Source organism: Alexandromys fortis, unplaced genomic scaffold, assembly GCF_014885135.2.
Source record: "Alexandromys fortis isolate MF-2015 unplaced genomic scaffold, M_Fortis_MF-2015_v1.1 scaffold_99, whole genome shotgun sequence".
Classification (NCBI taxonomy): Eukaryota; Metazoa; Chordata; class Mammalia; order Rodentia; family Cricetidae; genus Alexandromys; species Alexandromys fortis.
In genome coordinates this window covers 2,304,638-2,328,989 of record NW_026067982.1, presented here as the reverse complement: position 1 = coordinate 2,328,989, position 24,352 = coordinate 2,304,638, and the positions used below count along the sequence as shown (strand labels likewise).

Here is a 24,352-nt window from a genome sequence, read left to right as displayed (position 1 = left end):
CAGATTATTGTATGGATCATCTTTGGGAACTTTAGTAAAATTCAAATCTCCGAAGTCTTTTAGGTGGCATCCTGAAACAAATGAAGAGCAACAAAATGAACTGTTGGTGCCATTCCAACTTCTATTGACCTGGGCTACAAGTCGCTACTGGAGACAAAGTTGTGATAGATCATCCTCATTTTGTCAGGGAACCATCCCTACTGTCATCTGACTGGCAAGGTTAGCGCAAGCCTACGATGGAGGCCTTCTTATGAACACCATTTCCCAGAGGCAAATGAAATTTGGACAGTGAAATCCAGACCCGTTATAAAGTGGAGTTAAAACCCCATCAGGCTATAAAGAAAATGAAGTACTGTTAATTTAGGACACAAACACATGTGTAGAAATTCTTGAGACCCTGGTTTCATCCTCAGCGCTGCAAGAAAACAAATTCTCAATTATTTTTTTTTCAATTATTTTTTCAAGAATAAGAGATTGGGAGCTGAGGTTAGAGAGAGAGCTCAGCAGTTAAGAGCATTTTATGCGCCCGGCGGTGGTGGCACACGCCTTTAATCCCAGCACTCTGGAGGCAGAGGCAGACGGATCTCTGTGAGTTCGAGGCCAGCCTGGTCTGTTCCAGGACAGGCTCTAAAGCCACAGAGAAACCCTGTCTCGAAAAACCAAAAAAAAAAAAAAAAAAAAAGAAGAAAGCTCCTAAACTGCCCAGTTTCAGTTCATGATGAATCCGCACCAGTCATAATGCAATTCTTTAACCAACCTCTGCAAATATTAAGATGAATGGCTTTTCCAGCAGTCCAGAGACAAGTGGATCTCTGTGAGTCAAGGCCAAAAGATATACAGTGAGATTCTGTCTCAACAAAACAAAACAAAAATAAAAATAGTAAAAACAACAACAAGAAAAAAAACCACTTTTCAGACGTCTTAGCTATAGATTTTGATCTTGAGCAGGTCCCTTCTTTGATCTTCATCTATCCATTAGGCAGTATTTTAGTTGCTTCATTATTTTAAGTTTGAAATAAAAACTTATGTTAAGCAGTTAGAACAGGACTTGAGCCCCTACAAGTAATGAATAAATCTTAGATATTTTTCTCTTTATGTCCTCTATTATTGTTATTGTTATCATTATTATTATTTTGGGATAAGTCTTGTAGCCTTGACTGGCCTTGGCCTTGTTTATGTGATCAAGGTGAGAACTTCCGAGCCCTCTGCCATCACTTCCCAAGTACAGAGGAGTGTTACCATGCCAGCTCCCGACTTTTTGAAAGGCATGTATGTATGTACGTATGTATATATACATGTATGTGTGCTCTGGTGCCTGAAGAAGACAGGGCACTGGCTCTCCTGGAGTTGTAATTATAGGCAGTTGATGTAAGGGTTGCCTCATGTCCTCTGGAGGCATAAAATGCTTTTTTTTTTTTTTTTTTTGGTTTTTCGAGACAGGGTTTCTCTGTAGCTTTAGAGCCTGTCCTGGAACAGACCAGGCTGGCCTCGAACTCACAGAGATCCGTCTGCCTCTGCCTCCAGAGTGCTGGGATTAAAGGCGTGTGCCACCACCGCCGGGCGCATAAAATGCTCTTAACTGCTGAGCTCTCTCTCTAACCTCAGCTCCCAATCTCTTATTCTTGAAAAAATAATTGAAAAAAAAATAATTGAGAATTTGTTTTCTTGCAGCGCTGAGGATGAAACCAGGGTCTCAAGAATTTCTACACATGTGTTTGTGTCCTAAATTAACAGTACTTCATTTTCTTTATAGCCTGATGGGGTTTTAACTCCACTTTATAACGGGTCTGGATTTCACTGTCCAAATTTCATTTGCCTCTGGGAAATGGTGTTCATAAGAAGGCCTCCATCGTAGGCTTGCGCTAACCTTGCCAGTCAGATGACAGTAGGGATGGTTCCCTGACAAAATGAGGATGATCTATCACAACTTTGTCTCCAGTAGCGACTTGTAGCCCAGGTCAATAGAAGTTGGAATGGCACCAACAGTTCATTTTGTTGCTCTTCATTTGTTTCAGGATGCCACCTAAAAGACTTCGGAGATTTGAATTTTACTAAAGTTCCCAAAGATGATCCATACAATAATCTGGTAGTGTACCCTCGCTCGGTGGGCCTTGCCAACCAGGAACTGGCTGAAGTGGTTAGCAGAGCTGTGTCAGGTGGCTACAGCTGTGTCACTGTAGGAGGAGACCACAGGTAAGCTGGGAGCAAGGGTGCTTTGGGGCTCAGTGATTGGCTTATTCCAACATCCTTACTTGGAGAAAAAGGCACAACTGACGAGACTATGCTCAACACAGCAAGCGTAGACTTGGACTGAGCTGTTCTGGAGAACTCAGGATCCATCCATAGACTGAAGTGACATGTTTTCATAAGCATTTCTGCTGGTACATTTGCTCGTGATCCTTCCTTGGGATGCTAAAACATATTCTCTCTGATAGAGACCCAGTCAGTCCTTTCGATCTTTCTTAGTGAATTGTTCTTTCAAAGTATGAGAAGTGCTCAGCTGAGATCTATTAGGACTAGATAAAACACACGTAAAATGAAAAACTGGAAAGTACCAGAGAATTTTAGAGGCGGGAGAGTTGTAGGCTAGTGCAGTCAGATTTTACCAGGCCGTGTGAAAGCAGAATTGACTCACTGGTACGTTCAGTTAGGCAGTCCTCCAAAGATGTCATCAGGGAGGTACCACTTATCTCATTTATTGCTAGGAGTTCTGAGGGGCAGAGGTTAGATAACTTGTTCAAGGCCTAATGCCAGGAAGTACCAGAGCTGCCATCCAAATCTACTTTCCCTTTTTGATTGAGTCTAGCAATTTTCCCTGAGGTGTTTGGAGAATTTTCTAGATTACTATCAGAAGTTAAACCTTTACTCTTCTGCAGAGGCAGGCAGCTTCCTCTTTAGGAATAAAATTCAGACTCAGGTTCTCTGGAGATGACTGGGCATTCAGTAGAATCAACTAGGAGAAGGCAGGTCTCTTGCCTCCTACCTCAGTTCCATCTCTGAATGCTTAATCTTTTTTTTTTTTCTTCCCCTTGGGGTGTCTCACTGGAGACCTCTTTGTTGTGATAGCCACAGCCTTTAGTTTTTCTTTTTGTCTATAGCTGTATTACCAGTGTTTTATTTTTCAAACTATTTCCAGTTCAAAGCTAACACTTGCCAGGGTTTTAGAGTCTGCTAAATTCTGGCAGGCAGGAATAAAGTATAGTTTGAATGGCTTTTCTTCAGTGGTGTACACGGGCACAATAGTGGCTGTCTTGTAACTTTAATGTCTAACAGCCCCACTTCTCAGGTTTAAGCAGTATTACAATCAAGCTTTTACAGCTGATTGTGTGTGTTGTGCTGGGATTCAAACTCAGGGCTTCACACATGCTAAGGCAAATGCAGGGCCACTTAGCTACACCTGCAAGTCTGCTTCCTAATTTTTATCTTTTAAAAAAAGTTAATGTAAGCTGGGGTGGGGGTGGTGGCGCACGCCTTTAATCCCAGCACTTGGGAGGCAGAGGCAGGTGGATCTCTGAGTTTGAAATTAGCCTGGTCTACAGAGCTAGTTCCAGGACAGCCAAAGCTATACAGTGAAACCCTGCTTGAAAAACAAAACCATTGGGTGGTGGTGGCACACGCCTTTAATCCCAGCACTCGGGGTGGCAGATCTCTGTTTGAGGCCAGCCTGGGCTACAAGAGCTAGTTCCAGGACAGGCTCCAAAGCTACAGAGAAATCCTGTCTCAAAAAACCAAAACAAACAAAAACCAAAAAAGTTAATATAAGTTAGATGTAGTGGCACATGCCTGTAGCCCCAGCTTCCTAGGAAGCTGAAGTGGGAGAACTGCCTGAGCTCCTTGGACGCCATCCTAGAAAATATACAAGACCCCATCTCTACCAAACAGTAAAACCCCTCTAGTGTACCAGATGCTTTGGAAGTTAGATGAAAGGAATTCCACAGCTTTTCTGCAAATTGTTACAGACAAGACCCCATTGCTTAACTAAATTGAAGTCATTGGACAAATGTTAGTATTTGAGGTCCTTTTCTGGGTTAGGGGCTAATGGACAAATTAACATGGGTCTGGCATCAGTATTCTTTTTACCTAACCTTTAATTTTATGTGTATGGGTGTGCTGCCTGCCTGTGTGTATGCCTGCATCCTGTACACCATGAAAGTACAATGCTCTCAGAGGCCAGAAGAGGGTGTTGGATCCCCAGGGACTGGGCATGGACTCTAAAGTGTTATCTTTCCATGCTTGGAGCCACTTAAAAGTTAATCTTTGGGAAGTCCAACCGAGGGAAGCCAGCCTCAGGCCAGACCCTGCCTTTGCCCTGGGGACAGAGTGTAAGCAGTGTTAGCTGAGGTTATCTGTTTCCAGGTCTACTGCCAAGCAGAAGGCCTTGAAGATTATTTTATGTTTGTTCTTTGCAGCCTGGCAATAGGTACCATTAGTGGCCACGCCCGGCACCACCCAGATCTCTGTGTCATCTGGGTTGATGCTCATGCTGACATTCATACACCCCTCACCACGATATCTGGAAATATTCACGGACAACCACTTTCTTTTCTCGTCAGAGAACTACAAGACAAGGTAAGTGGGCCAAAAGGGGAAAGTGAGAGGCTTGCAGGGTTATCCTGGGGCTTTGGGAATCTAGTTGAGGTTTGGATGAAGGTGGGCTGAATGTGGCTAGCCCAACTCCTTCACTTGTTATTCACATTATTAAGGACCAGGCAGTCAGCTGGATGCTAGGGCCACCAAGATAACAGTCTCTGTTCTCAGTGGGGGTTCAATAGGAAAAGCAGTTTGTAGAAGTAGGTGATAACTGTAGTACTGGACACTTCCATAGCCAGGAACTATATCAGAGGCTCCCACACTCTAAAACACACTGATTTAGAGGCTAAGTGACCCTGCTTGCCTTTGGGTTCCATTTTTCTGAGCTCTTGAAAAGACAGGACAGTCTATGCTAGGCAGACAAGACTCTATTCCTCCTGAGAAGCCAAGCTAAACCAATGAAAGATGAAAGAACCAATCTGTAATGTGCAAAGGGGTGGGAAGGGCTGGCCAGCATATTCCTGCTACCTAGGTAGTTAATGAGAAGCCAGATCACCTTAGGAGACTTTTTCTTCCCTGAGACAGGGTTTCTCTGTGTAACCCTGGCTGTCCTGGAACTCACTCTGCAGACCAGGCTGGCCTCGAACTCAGATCCCCTGCCTCTGCCTCTCAAGTGCTGGGATTAAAGGTGTGCACCACCACCACCCAGCAATTTTTTTTTAAACATTCTCAAGAAACTTGTATTTTGTAGCTGCCCTTCTGCAACATTTCCACTGAACAGTCTTCTCTCCTAGCTCAAGTGTGTTTTGTGGCATTTTAAACATACAGTGGACAAGGAAGTGACGTATACTCTTAGATCACATGGTGATTGTCTTAAGAGTAAGAATTTTTCCTCTCTTCACAGGTACCACAACTGCCAGGATTTTCCTGGGTCAAACCTTGTCTCTCTTCCCCAAGTATTGTGTACATTGGCCTAAGAGATGTGGACCCTCCTGAACAGTAAGTCGATATAGAGGGTTAGTAAAGCTTTGAGCCTGTCCTGCCTACCAGTATGAAGGCAAGAGTTCCTAAATATACATTTTTAAAAACTAGAGTCTTCTCCTTTTATCTCACCAGTTTTATTTTAAAGAATTATGACATCCAGTATTTTTCCATGAGAGACATTGATCAAATTGGTATCCAGAAGGTCATGGAACAGACATTTGATCTGCTGATTGGCAAGTAAGTAATGGCAGAGCATGTCTACTTCTAGGTCCCAGGAGGAGACGGGGCGAACTCTGGGAGAGCAGCACGCTTAAGTCTGTATCCTGAACACAGCAACTTCTTAAATAAAAGCAAAACACAGACATGTATTTTCAAATACTTTAGAAAGGCACACTATCAAACAAATCATATTCTCCTGGATTTGGGAGGGTTTCATTTAATTTACTGGCCCATCCTGCTTCTCATGGATTTTGTTCGTTACCAATTTTGCAAGCATCTTACGATGAGAAGCATTTATTCAGTATTCCATAGTCTCAGCTCCTCCTAGTCTTATTACTGCTTCATCCGAGTTCTGTATTAAGCATAAAACTGCAGGCCAGTTAGGATCATTTTTCTCATCCTTCTAGGTAGTCAGTCGAAGCTGCTAAGAAATCAGTCATTTGCTATGAGGATGTTGCATGTTAGTTTCAGTCATGGGATATCTGTACTCATCAGAACTGGAGAGTAAATCTGAAAGCATTCAACTGGATTATATTCAGCTGCAACAACTATAACCTAGATGAAGCTAACTTAATTAGTACATTGTGGAAGTAAAGGATTCCTTCTATTAACTGGCGTGAGAGGTTCTACTGCCCTAGGTACCCCAGAAATACACACTGGAGTTTTTCTGAGGCATGCAAGCAACATAAACAGCACTATCTTAAAGTACAATGTAAGAAGTTAATATGCCAATCTGAGTAATTTCCAGGAATAGAAAATCTAGAAGTACGCTGGGCTAGTAAAGCCCCAGGACTAGAACAAAATCAGACTGTAGCCACAGAATGAAGACGAAAGCACAACCAGCTATATATCCTCTCGTCCTTTTCCTTTCCAGAAGACAGAAGCCAATCCACCTAAGTTTTGATATTGATGCATTCGACCCTAAACTGGCTCCAGCCACAGGAACCCCTGTTGTAGGGGGATTAACCTATAGAGAAGGAGTGTATATTACTGAAGAAATACATAAAACAGGTATGTGGTAGCCAAGTCTGCAGCCTGCTAACTGCACATATAGAACATGCCAAAATCTTTCCGCAGGGGCGCTTTTCTGTGTCTCTGCATTTGTTTTTGGTTAGACTTTTATAGTTCAATATCATATGACCAGGTTAATAGAGTATATGGATATTTAGAGGCCTCTTTGGATCTGGACTGTATCAAAATATACTAATTCTGAACAGGAAATTATGTCACTCACCATGTAGTAGATTTAATATACGAACAGAATGCCAAGCATGCATTCCCAGTGTCTAAACTGTCTAAAGATAGAGTGATAAACAAGGCCAAGCAGCCCATCTTCTCTCATTGTCAGGGGCTGTTGGTTCCTAGGAGCTGTGATTTGGAGTTAAGCTCATCACAGCCATCTTTTGGAAACAGGTCTCATGCAGTCAATGATGATTAAACTCATGTAGTTGAAGGGGGTGACTGAATTACATATCCTGCCTTCATCTCCCAGGTGTTGAGATTACAGGCATGTGCCAGCCACCATGTCTAGCTTTTACAGTCTCTAGAGAAAAAAAAAAATCTGGTCACCCTCCATTGTCATTTCTCAGTTGCCATCCATCTTGTTTCCTGGATCTCTTACTATATGGAATTCACTGAGTAGGCAAGCTGGCTAGCCAATGAGCTCCAAGATCCACTTGTCTCAGCCTCCCTAACTGGAATTACAGTCACACAGCATTATGCCTGTGCCTGGCTTTTTAAACACAGGCTCTGAGGATTCCGCTCAGGTCCTCATGCTTTGGACAAGCACTCTGACTTGAGTTAGCTCCCCAGTCTCAGTCTTGAAGTCAGTGTATGTCAATATCTTTCTTCACTTTAATCTGAGGTAAGCCTTCTCCTGGAGCCTACTGGTAAGTTTAATAGGAAGGATACCTTTAGAAGAATGACTGACAAAGGATTAATGTGAATTTTAGATTATCAAGAGTAACTACCACATGATTCAATTTCACTCATCATTTCATGAAACTGGGAGACAAAAGTAAACAGAACCCCAAGACTCAAAGACCAAGGCCTATAAGGAATCTTAAAAAAAAAAAAAAGTGTAGCCCAGGCTAGCCTTTAACTCAAGATCTGCCTGCCTCTACCTCTCAAGTGCTGGGATTAAAGGTGCAGAAACCCTTTAGAAATGACTTACCTTGTGTGTACTTGTGAACACACATGGAAGGCAGAGGCCTTGTACTTGACTCTCTTCCACCAAGTCAGGTGTGAGCCTTAGTGGCAGAAGCCTTTACCCTCTGATCCATCTCTCCAGTCTTAACTGGGTCCTAGAGTCTACTAGAACCTTAGGTGAGAACTGCCTATCAGATCTGACAATAGGAAGACAGACTTATTAGATCCACAAACATAAATATTGCCAATGATTTTTTTTTAGTTAAGAGAGAACTTGGAAGTTCAGTACTTTCAGGGGAGTTAACAATCTTACAAAGCAGTTGTGGCAGTGGTGTCTTGTGTTTCCCTTCTATTTTGTTGACCGGATATTGTCAAAGACAATTTACTTAAAATAATCTGCAGGATGGCAGTAGTCTGGAAACATTCCATCTACATTGTTTTGATGGTACACACCCTTTAGAGGGTATTTTAGGATATGCTAGAGGTGCTGGTTCAACCAGTGGGAATATGAAACTAATTACTAGGGACACAAGTACCTGTGCAGGAAATGCTGACAGTGCAAAGTTACATCCTTGTAGTTTTGTAAAATACACTCAATTCTGCATTACTAAGAATGTAAGAGCCACTGTACAGTTTGTCATGTACCATAATAAACTATTAGGTATTAGAATATGCTTTGACTTTATAGCCACCCTAAATATTCTTAAATACTTGTTACTGAATTCTAGTTTGTTCAGATCACTCTTTAAGAGGTAGATGAATCCAGAGCAAAATCTAAACTAGGAGGTGCTGGGCAGTGGTGGCACACTCAAGAGGAAGAGGCAGGTGGATCTCTGAGTTTGAGGCCAGTTTGGCCTACAGAGTGGGTTCTAACATGGCCAGGGCCATACAGAGAAACCTTGTTTTGGGGAAAATCTGAAGACCAGTAAACCAAATTGGGGGGGGGGGGGAGTGGAAGGTAGATATGGATAGGTTCTTTTTTCAGTCCTAATATAGTTATTTTAACTTAAATAACTTGTGGTCAAGTGGACAAGGTGCAAAGGGCTTTAGGTTTTCTTTTGTGTAAGAGTGTTCTGGATGTACACATACAATTGGTGCCATGGAGATCAGGTGCTGGATCTTTTGGAATTAAGAGCTATAGATGCTATTGAGCCACCATGTTGGTATGGAATTGAACCTGAGTCCTCTACCAGAGGAGCAATGGCTCTTAACTGCTGAGCCATCTTGTCAGGCCCTCATGGGTTTTTGAGTCAGGGTTTCTCTGTGTATCCCTGACTGCCCTGGAACTCACTCTATAGACCAGGCTGGCCTTGAACTCAGATTGGCTTGCCTCTGCCTCTACCTCCCAAGTACTGGGATAAAGGTGTATGCTACCACCACCGAGCTGGTGTTTTGTTAATTTTGGCTTTCATGTTTGTGGGGGAGTGGTGAGCCCATGTCAAGTGGACAACTTGTTGGACTGGCTCTTAACACCCTGTGGGACCCAAGGACTGAACTCAGCGGTCAGGCTTGGCAAAGGCACCTTTACCTACTGAGCCATCTTGCCAACTACAGAAGGCTGACTGACAGTAGGCAATTTATGTTGGAAAAGGACTTTTTACCAGATGGAACAACCCTTGCAGAAAGCAGCAGCTAGGGAAGTTTCTAAGGTCGTCTTCTATCTTTATTGTTTCAGGGCTGCTGTCGGCTCTGGATCTCGTTGAAGTCAATCCTCATTTGGCTACTTCAGAGCAAGAGGCCAAGGCTACTGCCAGCCTAGCAGTAGATGTGATTGCTTCAAGTTTTGGCCAGACAAGAGAAGGAGGACATATTGTCTATGACCACCTTCCTACTCCTAGTTCACCAGACGAATCAGAAAATGAAGAACGTGTGAGAATTTAGGAAATACTGCACACTAGCACTTCTCACAATGGCATTCCAGAGCTGCAAGGCATTGAAGGGACAGATATTAAATGGCTGTCTGGATCAATATTGCCTTACTGAGAACATCTGTGCACTTGCAATTGTAAAATTTCCTTTCTCTGTTTGGTGACCAGTACCACTGCTATACGTGTATTTGTAGTTTTTTGATGTTTACAAGATGTTAATGTTATACATGTAAATCTGAAGGAGTCATAAACAGCATTTATTACCTTAGTATATCATCCTGGTCTTGTTGCTGTTCCTTCACATTTATGTGGTTTTCCATCGCCCTCCCTCCCATAGTCTGGCTACACAATGCATTCTTGAACTGTTAGCCCGCAGCAGCAATATATATGCTTAACACCGTTCATTCAGAGTCAAGATTCTGGTCCACAATCCCTTCCCTCCAGGAAGTTCAATGGTGTCGAAAGAATTTGTAGTACACCAGACCGACCAGGATGGCTAGCTCTAGTAAGATGATGATGGACAGCAGCAGCTTGTTGGTTGTCACTCTATGAAGACAAGCAGAGTAAGTAGCCATGAGTCTGGGTCACCTATTTCTAGCTGTTTGTAATGCTAGATACAGTGAGGCAGATGGAGTTTGTGTTTGTCCTAAATCCTTCAGCTAGTGACAATTCATGGTGCTCTTCAGCTGTAACTGAAGGACATCACTTAGTACATCAGAGACATGGGAGACGGGAATATAAATACCAAAATACAAACATGGCTTCTTGATTCTACACATATCCCCCACGTGTATTTCTGCTGCTTTAATTATGGTCCTATTAATACATACAGCTCTGAGGGCACATTGGAAGCAGGGATGGGGGAACCCTATGATTTCAAAGTTAGGGTCATGGATGGGCCCTGCTTTTAGGTCAAGTAACTAGTGGCCCTGAGTACTGCTTTTTAGTCTCTTGTAAACTTCTGTTTCCTATTTCTCCCTCTGCTCTGCTAACTAAACAGTCACTGTCTAAATAATTTATTTCAGATTATCTCACAAGGAATTTACCACGATTTGGGGAAATTCTACTCCAAGTACTAGTTAACAGAATGGATGGTTGTAGATCTTATCAGCTCACATGTACACAAATACACACCACACTGCCAATGTACCCAGGTTAGCCCTAGTGTCAGTACCTCCCCTTTGGCCTTGTTTTTCTGCTGTTAGTACTTACCTCAGGTTGGTTGTTTTAATTAGTGCACGTGTGCATGCATGCATGCACGCAACACCAGAGTTCACTTGTGGCAGTCAGAGGACAACTTTGGAAATGTTTCTACCCCTCAACACACCCCACAGCCACTTTTACCACCTGCCAGCTTGTTTTGTTGATATTTCTTGCTAACAGGACTCTCTAAAAGGGCCTGCCATGAAAGGCAGGAACTCAGCTTTATCAGTGTTCACGCTGGGTGTTGACCAAGCTGCTCAGGGAGCGGAACAGCATATTGGTTCCTGAGGTCTCCTGAGAAGTGGAGACTGACGTTAACACTGTCTAGCAGACAGGCTTCCCTCTGCTTTAACACAGAACCCTAACATGAGATCCTTACTGCACAAAACTACATCCTTTGGATGTCGAGTGCTTGTATAGCACTGAGGTTATTAGGACATTTGTTAAGTTACTGTTTTAAACTTTCTTAGTTGAAATACATTAAGTCTCGAGAAGTTGTGGGGGGTTTTGTTTTGGGTCTTTTTTTTTTTTTCCTTGAAACTTACTTTCTGGACATTGAGCGGAGAATCTTTCGGCTTTTGCTCAAGTTTTCATTTGTGTTTACCAGCTGAAAGAGAAAATAACCATCATTTCTTCCTCTTTTCAAAAAAATTCTATAGAATTTGAATAGTCTTTCTTAAGACATGAGAGGAAATCCAATGAATTTAATGGCTTATATCTGAGTATGAATAAAGGAACCTAGAGAGGTCAAGGTGTGTGGGTGCTCATCAAGGAGGGAACCACTGTATCTCATTGTTCTTGTAGGAGTGGGTGCAGTGAGTAAGTACAGAAACGCTAAAGGCATTCCAGCACATGGGAAGCAGAGGCAGGCTCTGTGTGTTGAAGACAGCCTGGTCTACATAGTGAGTTCCAGGTTACCCAGAGCTACAGAATGAGACCCTGTCTCAGGAGAAGGGAAAAAAAAGAGAGAATAGTGCCATAGTTATAAGATCCAACTTTTTGACTGCCAAATAGGAAGGTTTCCTCTGTACCTGGCCTGTGATTGCAGGACAACTTAAGATTTAAATTTTGTCAGTCAAAACACTAGGAGAGCTTCTTGAGTTGGTGTTTGCTTATTTTTTCTTTTTTTAAGGGTTTATTTTATGGGTATCTTACGGATAAAATGACTTCTTTGTTGTCTAGCATGGTGGCACACAACTTTAATTCCAGGAGGAAGAGGCAGGAGGATCACTGAATTCCAGGCTTAAACGAAACTCAGTCACACATATATATGTATTTTTTTATGTGTGTGTATTATCTGTGAGAAGGGAGGGTGCCTTCCTTGGTTGCTCTCCATGTTACTAAGAAGAAAGGATCTTTCAAATACACCTGGCCACAATGGCTGGTGACAAGCACCAAAGGACTAGTGAGCAATATCTAATCCTCACCCTCCAACTCTGGCGTTACAGATAATGAGCTGCTACTTTTATTGACTGAACCATCTCCTTGGCCCTGTAAAATTAATTCTCAGGGAATTTTTTAGCAAAGTAATTTAAAAATTAAGAAAAGTATAGGGGTGTGTGTGTGTGAGAGAGGGAGGGTTATTCCTGGAATTCAGGCCTGCTGTAGCTCCTGGCCTCTGGAGGACCCACCTACTTTACAGACTGCCCAGACTTACCCTATTCTTGGTACGTTCCAACTGTTCCCGTTGTTCCCCCAGCTCTTCTATGATTTCTGTACCAATCTGGTCAGTTTCGGTGGCAATCCGATGAGAACGCTCAATGCTTTGGGTGGCCCGGTTCAGGCTTTCTGTGCCTTGTAGAAGCAATGCTCTTTGAGACTGGAGCCGATTCTGACAGGAATAGGGAAGGGAAGTGTTAGACTTGTTTATTCCACTATAAATGTATTATCAGTACATTCCTTGTGACCTTCTTTTGTAAAAGGGATATAGTGAGCAATCATTTCATTAATTTTTCCTTTATATCTGCAGGGCATTGGTTCTAGGACACTCCTGCTGAAGTCCCATGTGTAAAATTATGGTGTCTGCATATTAACATATATATACACCTTCTCAATACATTAAATCATCTTTAGATTAATTATACCTGATGAAAGGTAATCTTATGTAAATAGTTATTTATGGTTCAAGAGAATCATGGCCAGAAAAAAGACGTTCAGCATAGTTTTCTAAGATTTATGTGCATGCTAGGGTACATGGATGCTAGAAGAGGGCACTGGATCCCTCAGAGTTAGAATTTTTTTGAAACAGGTCTCACTGTGTAGTCCTGGCTGACTTCACCTCACAGAGATCTACCTGCCTTTGTCTCCCAAGTGCTGGGATCAAACAGGTATGTGCCACCAGGCCTGGGTAGATGCAATAGTTTTTTCAATCCAAGGCGAAATATCCAGCTGCAGTAGGTATGAAGGTCACAGACTAAAGAGGTGTGTCCCACTGCCTGCTATATTTTCATGAGTAAAGAGAAGAGACTGAAAAAAAAAAAAAAACCTGGAGCATTTCCCCCATGGACCAGCTGAAGTGTACCATAAACAAGTAACTTGTTGGTTGCTAGCAATGTCAGCCAGCACTCAGACTGGGCCAGGGGAGGGAGCAAAGTGACCTGATAATGTAAATAGCTAAATAGCCTGCAGCTTTAAAACTATTTGTTTAAATATTTACTTTTTTTTTTTGTTTTACTGTAATTCAAGCTCAAACTCATCATGACCCCCCAGGCTCAGCCTGGCTGCCCTTTAACTTTATAGTGCCGCAAGTAAACAGCTAACCTCTAAAACTCTGGAAAATGACTAGTTCACCGACGATGGGCTTGACTGGTACTGAGGACTTAAGGACCATATAAAGCACTCTTTCTCAGCACAGATCTGAGGCATTAAAAGCCAGAGACATTGCCACATTCTTAAAAACAACAACAAAAAACCCACAAAAACTTATGTGGCTATCCTCTGTTGGTGAACTTCACCTCATGCCAAACAGCACTCTGAAGTGAACACGCTGGTGACTGGCTCACAGGGAAGGGAGAATCTGCTACCCTAACTTCCCAGGAGCTCTAAATTTTAAAGTCCCCACTGTCCTCTATAATCCTAAACAGCATGCCGACAAAAGCAGCCTAGGTCAGGCCGTATTTAGTAACTATGGGCAGGGGTGGGTGCAGTACTAAGCTCTGACCTATTTGAAGCACACACAACCAAGAGGGGCTCAGCTCAAAGAGCTTATTACAGGGCAAGTGGCAAATGGCATAAGATGTCATCAAGAATTCGGTTCTCAGGAGGCAGAGGCAAGTGGATCTCTTGAGTTTCAGGACAGCCAGGGCTACATAGAGAAACCTTATATGGGGGGGGGAAAGACCCTGGGCTTAGGTAGTGCACACCTTTAATCCCAGTACTCAAGAAGCAGAGGTAGGAGATCTCTTGAGTTCACAGCCAGTCTGATCTACAACAAGTTCACGAACAATATACACTGTCTCAAAAAAAAATTTTTTTTTAAAGTAGATTCTTAGAGCAGTATAAGGATATTTACTTCACAGAAAGCATAAAAGAAAAAATCACCATGGGTCAAATAAAACCAAGTGTGTATGATTCATGCTTGTAATCTTAACAAGGAGGCAGAAGTGGGAGGATGGCTCTAATTCTGAGGCCAGTCTGGTCAATATAGTGAGTTCCAGTTCAGCAAAAATGGGGGCTGGTGAGATGGCTCATTGCCAACCAAGCCTGAAGACCTGAGTTCAATAATGGAGACCAGCAAATTTTGTCCTTTGACTTCCACACATGTGTTTATGCACGAATACAAAATAAATTATGTAATAAACAATAAACAAGTAGGGCTGGAGAGATAGCCCAGTGGTTAGGAGCACTGGCTGTCTTCCAGAAAACCTGGGTTTAATTCCTAGCACCCACATAGTGGCTCACAACCATCTGGAACTCTAGTTCCAGGAAATCTAATGTTCTCATTTAGCCTCTATGAGAACTGCATGTACATGGTAAACAGACATGCAGGCAAACATCCATATACATAGAAATAAATGGAGTTTTAAAAAAACACAAAATTATATTAGCTGAAAGGAGAAAAAACATTTTTTAAATAAAATATACAGTTCTAAATGATTAGGCTACAGAAAGCAAGAAAAGACAGCGTCACATAAACCAACCTCAGACAGACATGGAATAGCCCTACTGAAGGTAATCTGTATTACCCACAATGACATATGGACTTGGGAAGGGTGCAGAGTCAGGAGGCTCAACTGGGCATCTGAGGCAAGTCTGGGCAACATCGAGAATCCCCTTGCAAGAAAACTTACAAGTTCTGAAATTAACAAATGTAAAACCTTTTTAACCCCCATTTTTGAGGGGAAAGTAGCAAATGACCAGAGTAATTTTTACAACTTCTGTTTCAACAAATTCCATTTGCCTTCTTCCAGCCTGCCTTCACAGGTGTGTTCACATGCATCCATCTCAAACTTGTTTCTTCAAAAACAAAACAAAACAAATAAACAAAAAAAAAAAAACGAAAACCTAAAATCTAACTAGATTTTGGGAATATGGCTGAGAAAATGATTCTAAAATTTATATAAAAGAAGAAAAATTCAAGAAGAAAAGGAACTAGATCAATAGGTCAAGATAGAATCTAGCCAGGAAGAATTTCTAGGTTTGCTAAAAAACAAAGTACTGTTCTATATCTGTATTATATGTGTGCACACAAAGAAATCTTGGAAGATCCGAATTAAAAAGAGCAGGTTCCAGAGGGGAGAATGGGACTAGATGTGGGAAAGAGGCCAAGAGCAGGAAAACAAAGCCCCCGGCATGCGCTGCCGTAACTGTTGCCCGTCTAGTTCTTGTACCACAGGCCCTTAAGGGAGGAGCAGCTACCACTGCTCACTCTTACTAAGCACTTACCACTTACCAAATGCTCATTCTCTAAGGCATATGCGCCGTACTTCACATCTCCTCGGCCTCCAGGTGTGGCTGTCAAAGGTGTGCTTCTCACCTCGCGATGGAGTTTAGCAAGGTCCTTGCGGTAGTTTCGAAGTTTAGACATCATGGGATTACGGAAAGTCAGGGGTGCATACCGTAGTTCTTCCTCCATTTCTGCCAACTAGGAAGGCAGAGAGGAGTAAGTAGACAGCCTGGTTTCTACCTAACCTGGGCATACGCTAGTTTAAACTTTACCAAAGGATACCAAAATAGCAACTCTATTTGTGGCAGGGCCAAACACCATGCTCACTTTAAGAACCTGAAGGAGTTTCTAGTAGACACTCAAGGAAGTATGTTATGGGGCTGGAAAGACAGTAAAGTGCTTGCTTTGCAAAGATGAAGACCTAAATTAAATCCTCAGAAGCTATGTAAATAAAGTGGGGGATGGCAGTATGTACTTATACTCCCAGTGCTGGCCAGTGTAGCCCAGTATAACCTACTTAGCAAGTTCCAGGCCAGAGAGAGATCTCAAAAAAGAATAAAGAAAACGGCAAAGTGGATGGAGCCTGAAGAATGAGATCACATGAATGCGCACCCACATATATACGTGAACTTCCACCACAAGCTAAGGATGTGATGAAGGCACCCATGGTAGAGTGCCTACCTACCAACACCATATGTGTAAGGACCTAGGCTCTATACCTAAGACTGTAAATAACACACAGGTCCCATGAAGTATACATCTGTGCTAATAAGTTTAACAAAGGTCAGTTACTGATCGTAGTGGGCAGTTTCAGGAAAGGCATGGGAATGCCCTACTATTCATATCAGGAATGCATCATCAAATGCTTGTACTTCAGAAATCTTCATACCTATTTGTGTTTGTTAAGCCCCCTTCACACCCATTCCCACCAGTCAGCCTCATTTATTAAGTGTTGATAGTGGTGTTAACTCGGCAGGATCTAGAATCACCTAGGGGACAAATTTCTGGACACACCTGTTATCAAGGGCAGCCTCTGGGATGATTTTGATTGCATTACTCAAGGATGCGAAGGACTGACCATTGTGGGTGGCACCATCCCCTACCCAGGATCCTGGACTGCATGGAGAAAGAGCTGAGCAGGAGCATGCATTCACATTGTGCTCTGTGATGTGACCAGCTGCCCCAGGTTCTGCTGCCTCACCTGTCTACGACATAGGACTAGAGCCTTGACTGTGAGCCAGACAAACCTCTCCTTTAACGTGCTTTTGTCAGAGTACTTTATACAATAACAAAAGAGAATCTAAGAGTTACAAACAGTCCAAATCAAGATGAGTAGACAGGAAAAGGTTACCTGTTAAGAAGTCATAGTATTTATAGAACAGACAAAAACCAAGTACAAGAAACAAGGACTTGCTCCCTGTCCTCACCGTTTCATTTGCTTCCTGTTGCTTTTCATCAAAATCTCTGACCAGCTTCTTCTTCTCTTCTAGAAAAGAAAGTGCATTCCAAACGTTTATTACTGCTTCTATGCATTTGTAGAGGCCATTCCCACTGCTTAGAATAACCTTCCCATTTGTCCCTGGGTGGGGGTGGCAACACTTAACCCCCTATAGGCTTAGAGACTTGCTCTCACTGTGCCTGAAGAATGCCTACTGCACTGGCATTTAGTACCCAGGGAAATATTTCTGCTGAGGACAAAGTCTAGCCTAACAATTATCTGGTTCTAAAGCCAACAGCATCCTATTACAGGTTTAAATTAATAATCACGTCTAACCTTTTCTCCTCCCACCCTCATGGAGGGGCAGGCTCTCTCGCATCAATATGAATGTCTACCAACACTGGGTTTCCAAAGTGAGTCTGTAACCACCACTATTCTGCAAAAACAAACTCAAAATTTACCCCCTCTGCTCACAGTGTGATGCATCTCTCGCACCCGTGGTGGCATGGACAATGACTTGAACGTGACTGTCATTCCTTTCTCAGCCCTTCACATGTCAGCTAAATTGCTGCACACATTTGTTTGCTTATTTGCTTAAGCCGGCTCTCCCTATGTTGGCCAGGCTGCCTTCAACTTTTAATCCTCCTGGCTTAGTCTCCCAAATGCTAGAGGTATAGTGAGTACAACCACCCCTGCTGTTTTGTCTTTAACAGAAACTACTGCTCTTCCCTTTTAGCAATAAGAGAACAAGCTTGCTTCAAAGTTATTATATCTAAATGCATATTATTTCACCTTTACTATGTTTCTTCTGATTATTTATAATGTGAAGATTTTCCACTTAAAATATACATTTCCTTTAAAGCTAACTGTATTACACATATTTTACATGAATACATTGATAAAGGAAGAATGTCTAAATAACTAAAAATGGCACCTAGCAGAGTAAAAATGACTGAGGTACTCGGAATGCTGTCACCTGGTAAACCTTTGTAGTGGGGAGAGCCCTAATTAGTCGGGGGAATTCGGTTGGGAACCAGCATAGGATCTGCCTTAACATGAAAGCACGGCTAATTTTCTTCATTTCTGTGGCTATAAAACAGGGAAGCAGATCATCCCTTCATAGCTAACAAGAAGCAATCAGTTTTATTTGAGAAGAATCTGAATTTCTAACAATGTATGCATCCACTGGGTGTTGTGGCTTACACCTTTAATACCATGCAGAGGTTTGTGGATCCCTGAGTTTGAGGCCAATCTGGTCTACAAAGTGAGTTCCAGAGCTTTAAAAAAACAAAAATAAAAACCAAAATTGTTCACCTGAGGGGGCTGGAGAGATGGCTCAGAGGTTTAGAGCACTGACTGTTCTTCCAGAGGTCCTGAGTTCAATTCCCAGCAACCACATGGTGGCTCACAACCATCTGGAATGAGATCTGGTGACCTCTACTGGCCTATAGGATATATGTAGGCAGAATACTGTATACATAATAAATAAATCTTATTAAAAAAAATTGTTCACCTGAATGAGCTACATAAGGAAACCTATACATGATCTACTATTACGAAGTTATCATTATTTACAATAGTTTCTGAACTCAATTTTTTTGTTGTTGTTTTTTTCAAGACAGGGTTTCTCTATAGCTTTGGAGCCTGTCCTGGAACTAGCTCTTGTAGACCAGGCTGGCCTCGAACTCACAGAGGTCTGCCTGTCTCTGCCTCACAAGTAGTGGGATTAAAGGCATGCGCCACCACCGCCCGGCTTCATTTTTTTCTCTTCTGAAACAAGGTCTCATACAGTTCAAAACTCACCACTTTCTTAGTAGTCAAGCATGACCTGAACTCGATCCTCTTGTCACCACCTCCCAACTCCCCACTTACTATGCCCACCCACTGCTGTTTGGTACTCCCTTAACGTATACAAGGCACTCCCAGCAAACTGGTCTTCATACTGCTCACAAAACAAAAACCACAAACAAAGTAAACAAAGCCTAATGATCTATTACTTAAAAAACAATACAAACGGGGAAAAGTTTAGCCCTATCTTGACCATCTATGATATAACTGAGATGGACACCAAAGCATGTCACTGTTCCTGTGTGTTCTGAGCCACCAATAATGAAAAATACTTGCAACCAAGAATGGTCACTTGCACAGAGCAGTAAAGCACTCTTATGTAATAGCGTGCCCCCAAAAAGCCAAGTGTCACTACTACTATGGCAAAGCCTATCTCCAAACTCAAGCTCACTAGAAAGCGCACAGCACAGTACTGTATACATACCTGTATCCCTTCCCTCTTTCTATAACTGTGCCACTCTTTGTTATTCATTTACTCGGGGCAAATTCTAGAATAACTCAAGAAAGTGACAGCGGCAGGGAGAGGTAGCATTTGATGAGGGGAATGCTTTCACCAATTCTGTGTCACTGGTATCTTGACTCGTTCTGGATGGAGCTGTAATTCTGCCTGACCTTATAAAACCCAAGCGTCCTATTACGAGTGCCCTACAACTATATACTATTCTTCTAGGTGATGTATTACCTTTCAAAACAGAACTTCATGTTTGAGCTCCTTTATGGAGTCCTAGATTTAAAACAAAGAGAAGGCATAAGAAAGAAACCATTCCTTTTGGTGAAGAAGCTAGAAAAGCTCTTTCCAGTCTTGGTAAGCTCCAAGATTACCAAAAAGGACCACAGTCATGCACAGGCAATGCACTGTATGAACTGTGACAGGTGCGTGCCCAAAGACAGCGCCATCAAGAGGTTCAGAACACTGTAAATGCTGCTGCCTGCCGTTGGGGACAGCAACAGGAAACAATTGACAAGTATGTGCTTCCCAAGCTCTATGTCAAGCTGCATTACTGTGAGAGCTGTGCCATCCACAGCAAGGTAGTCAGGAATCAATCTTGTGAAGCCGGAAGCCCTAACACCCTCACCATGATTTAGACATGTTAGTGCTGCCCTCGACCCCCACCAAAGCCTGTTAGGATGGAAAAAAATCTGCGAAAAATAGATGCTGGAAAAGCAAATATTCAGAAGTCAAAAGAAGCTTGTCTATTCAGCTGAGCGGCCACTAGCTGCTTTCTTATGTTTTAGTCTTACCCACCAGTCAACATTACAGCTAGGATGGATCTCAGAGATTACCAACTCCATTTTACAACTTCAGAAACTAGAAACTGGACAGCCATATTCCCTAAGTGGCATGGACCGCACGGTGGTCACTGCTGCTTGACGAAGTTCCAGTATTTCAACACTGCAGATCACACTTCTTCAGCACCTTTTTACTTTTATTTTTAATGATTCTCGTTACTGGGAAATTTTGTAAAGGATAAAAATGTGTACAATGGTAGTCTCTCTACACAAAAATTCTTTGGAAAGAAATCCCCGCCACTGCAGAACCAGGAATTCCATTGTGCTCTCCTAATTACACCAAGAACAGGAAAGTTAGAGAATTATTAGGCGCCTGATCCCAAAGAAGAAAAGCCTACAACTCAGATCCGGAGCCTGAGGCCATTAACGGCGAGAGTTCAGTTAATACAGAGAAATCAGAATGGTACAGTATAATGGGAAAAGAATTAAGACATCAGGACTTTACCTTTTGGGAGCATTATGAGGGGAACAGGCCTATATAGTAAGACAAAGAAACTGTAGTAGGGTGTCTGCTCCCCAGAAGTCCTTTTCCCATGGTCAGGCATTTGGATAAGGGTCTCCATTCCTTTGAGAGCTTAGGAAAGTTCCTGCTTGATAATGCAGCTATTCTTCTTATCCCTGGCAAGTGGAACTTATGGCCCTTCTGTAACAGATGACTGGTGCCTATTGTCAAGATCAATGCTAGATTCCTCAACAACCCCTGATCTCAAGCCACACCCCAGCTCACAAGCCCCTCGTCTCCCACTCAATCCTATGTGCAACTATACAGTATAAAAGGTATAATATTTTCTCAATTAAAGGCCAGCGTCAGGTTGTGTCTGTTTCCTCGTCTCCCTGCCCCCCAACTCTACACATTACTTTGGAACCTGAACCCCCACCAAAGTAGGTCTCCAGCACCTAAGGCCAAAGGACTATGTATGTGGTGACATTAGCTTTAAGAAGCGAGTATTTTGACTTGGAATCCAATTCTTCTGTATATGGCTGTGTAGAATTGAAGGACGTTAGTGCATACATCCTTTAACAACCAATAAAATATTCTAAAAACAAAAACAAAAAAATCTCTTACTCTTTTAGGGAGCTGGAATCCATGCTAAAATCGAATTGTATAGTGGGAAGGATGGGCCCCCAAACCAAGAGTGAACCACTGGAAGCAATTGCATATACCTCATCTGTCAGATGTGAGTGAAGGGGGAGGGTCAACTGCTTCATTTGATAAAGGGGTTAGCATCACATTCTGGAATTAAATGGAAATAGGCTTTGAAAAGCAGCTAGAAAAGGCTCAAGTTGATGCACTATGAAGGTTGTCACCCTCTCCTTATATGCTGGCTCATTAGTGAAAACCTTCAGTTTCATCAAGACCATTTGCTTCGAGCACACTAGTGTGACACTGCTGTGGCCTGCGGGTTCTATCTGTAGACTAACAATGCACTCTCTGCATAAGTGCAATGCAGCAATAGTGACTGCAGAGGGCAGTGTGGGTGATGAGTGGGATGAAGAGATCCGTGACTATCATACACGGTAAGACCTTACCGTCACTGCCACAAAACCTTCCTGAACTAGGACGCACAGTGACAGCTGTCCTTCGAGGCCAAGAGCGAATACAGACTACACTTTGGGGAAATCAGCATCTCTTTTGCTTCGGTTGTTTTAATAGGTGTACATATCAATATGAAGAGTAATGAAAATGTGAAAAATAGAAATAAAATTATTCTGTTTACTCAGCTATTTTCTTCTAAGACCTCATAGTACCCTTAAAAACCCAAAATGATTTTTGCAGTAATTTAACAAATATATATGTAATTCTTTTTTTTTTTTTTTTTTTTTTAAGACAGGGTCCCACTGTACCCCAGACTGGCCTTGAACTGCCTCCTAAGTGTGCACCGCCACATTCAGGTTAGGATGTGCTGGGCACTACTCCTGGGAGTTTATGATACACACAGAACAGAACAAAATGCTATTTCATTTCTAGTTCATAGTTCAAACTTAAGCCAGCACCAGAAATCCTTCGAGCGCAGTTAAGACAGACACCTGTCACGACAGTTACTGATCTGTTCACGAGGTGGGGCCTGAGCACGTGCATCTAACAAGTTCCCGGGTGGGGTTCCCGGCGCTCATTTGTAGACCACACTTCCAAACTCGTTTTCTAGTCACAGAGACACAAACAATATGCTACGTCATAAATGTGTAAAGTGCTGAGTACATTAGAAAGTAAGTGTTCTGAGACCAGGCATAGTGGTGCACACCTTCAATCTCAGCACTCAGGCAGGTTTTTATGAGTTCAAGGCCAGCCTGGTCTATAGATGGAGTTCCAGGTCAGCCAGGGCTACACGGAGAAACAAGCAAAGCAAAAATCAAAACCAACCAAACAAAAAAGAGCATCCTTAGAATAGCTGTATAAAGAGCTAATAAATGCAAATAAAAAGAGCAAATTCCGAGATATTAATAATAGCTAGTAGCTCTCACTACTACCAGATGGTATTACATACATTAAGTCATTTACCCCCTCACAAAAATCCCAGGAAGTTAGATGCTATGTTTTATTTTTAGAGGAAACTAGTTTGGTTAAAATAACTCGCAAGGTAGCCAGTCTGAAGCCAGTCTCTCTTTCTCCACCTGCCCCCACTCACCATAATGTATATAAAATCCAGTCTAGAACTCTCTTTGTAACTAGGTAGACCAGGCTGAACTTTAACTCCCACAGATTCTCCTGTTTCTACATCCCAAGTGCTGGGGTTAAAAGTATTTGCCACTGGCAAATTCTTGGGTTTTACTACATTTACTATATTAATAAATTCTTCATAATGGTTTCAATGGCAGAAAAACATCTTGTCAGGCTAGATACAGAATACACTCTACAGGTAGACAGTCCCATCTAAAACTCAAACGAAACTGCTCCTCATATTTAAGTTCCTCCACTCAACTGATCACGTGAGAAAACACGGAAACGTCAATCTTCCTACTCGTATCCACCAGTCTCATAAATCTGCCTCAGAACCACCTGTTGGATTTAAGGGCTCACTCTCCAGAGTCCCATGCTTACCTAGTCAACTGCCACGGAAGCTCCTAACACAGTCTCATATCCATCCCGTCTCACATCCTCTAGCCAGCTACCGCAGCCTTGCTTCGAAAATGAAATCCACATTACTCAGCTGCTTAGCTTCCTTGCGGATTTCCCCTACGACATCCAAAAGTCTTGATGGGACACAGTCAAGTTCCTCTTCAGTGTGGCTGTGTGACTTCCCTCACCTCCCGCCTGTCTCACCCATAAGCTAAACTCTATGTTTAGAATTATTTAAAACTTTTCATTGCCTACCAAACGACCAACCCCTAATCTCACGATTTTTTAAAGTCGTCTTACTGAAACACAGGACCGAAGACTTAACCTCCTATGCCCCTGGGAGAGGCAGGTAACTAAGAATTTGAGGCTCTAGGACATGAAAGGATCTCTAGGAGACGACACCCTAATGTCTATCCCTTTGCACGCCCCGTCAGGCCAAGGGGCTGCAGGAGACCCTGGGCGTCGGGGGCAGGACGGCAGCAGGGGGCGTGCCCGAATGGGAAGCGGGGAGCCCGGGGTCCACATCTGGGAGGACCGCACCGGGCGGAGTTCTCCTGGTCTGGCCCCGCCCCCGCCTCACCGGTCCCCGCGGTCCCCAGCAGTCGCTCGGGCACCCCTCGTAGGTCTTCCAGGAGGCCGCGGAAGATCTCGTGCAGCTTCTCGAAATGCTCGGAGGAGGCGGCGGAGGTGGCCATGGCGCAAGCTGCACGTAAGCGTCGGCCTCTGAGACTCCGGGCGCAGGGCCCACTCCCTCCTCAGCGATCAGCTGCCCGGTCCCGAAGCCATCATCGCGACAGCCGCACCTGGGCCGCCCGGAACCAGGCGCTTCCGGGGTCCTTCGAGCAGGATGCCCTGCCCTTGCTGTCACCGCACGGGCGCCG

General features: G+C 43.0%; 2 protein-coding genes across 4 annotated transcripts in view; one reads left to right on the top strand and one right to left on the bottom strand.

Moving 5' to 3' along the window:
- Nucleotides 1-10,017, top strand: part of Arg2 (arginase 2) — a 23,630-nt gene extending 13,613 nt beyond the window's left edge. The window contains exons 3-8 of the mRNA XM_050158515.1: nt 2,016-2,193; nt 4,410-4,569; nt 5,435-5,529; nt 5,647-5,751; nt 6,608-6,744; nt 9,557-10,017. Coding sequence (XP_050014472.1) covers nt 2,016-2,193; nt 4,410-4,569; nt 5,435-5,529; nt 5,647-5,751; nt 6,608-6,744; nt 9,557-9,762 — 881 coding nt within the window. The 3' untranslated portion in view covers nt 9,763-10,017. The remainder of the gene's footprint in view (nt 1-2,015; nt 2,194-4,409; nt 4,570-5,434; nt 5,530-5,646; nt 5,752-6,607; nt 6,745-9,556) is intronic.
- On the bottom strand, nt 9,986-24,311 carry Vti1b (vesicle transport through interaction with t-SNAREs 1B). Of its 3 annotated transcripts, XM_050158518.1 has the most exons (7): nt 24,052-24,199; nt 19,806-19,847; nt 17,265-17,323; nt 15,844-16,035; nt 12,610-12,783; nt 11,498-11,559; nt 9,986-10,295 (listed from the first exon to the last, which is right to left on the bottom strand). In XM_050158518.1, the coding sequence occupies exons 4-7, from the start codon at nt 16,024-16,026 to the stop codon at nt 10,199-10,201; spliced, it is 516 nt and encodes a 171-aa protein (XP_050014475.1). In that variant the 5' UTR covers nt 16,027-16,035; nt 17,265-17,323; nt 19,806-19,847; nt 24,052-24,199; the 3' UTR covers nt 9,986-10,198. The 3 variants fall into 3 exon arrangements, with proteins under 3 accessions (XP_050014475.1, XP_050014474.1, XP_050014476.1); XM_050158517.1 differs by lacking the exon at nt 19,806-19,847 and having other exon boundaries at nt 24,052-24,311; XM_050158519.1 differs by lacking the exons at nt 19,806-19,847; nt 24,052-24,199 and adding an exon at nt 23,454-23,475.
- Between the last annotated feature and the right edge of the window lie 41 nt (nt 24,312-24,352).

Coding starts and splice junctions, on each gene's coding strand:
- Vti1b (XM_050158517.1), bottom strand. CDS start 24,166: ATGGCCACCTCCGCCGCCTCCTCCGAGCATTTCGAGAAGCTGCACGAG. Junction 11,560..12,609: donor TGGAACGTACCAAGAATAGG/GTAAGTCTGGGC, acceptor TTTCTCTTTCAG/CTGGTAAACACAAATGAAAA. Junction 10,296..11,497: donor CTCCGCTCAATGTCCAGAAA/GTAAGTTTCAAG, acceptor TTGTCTTCATAG/AGTGACAACCAACAAGCTGC.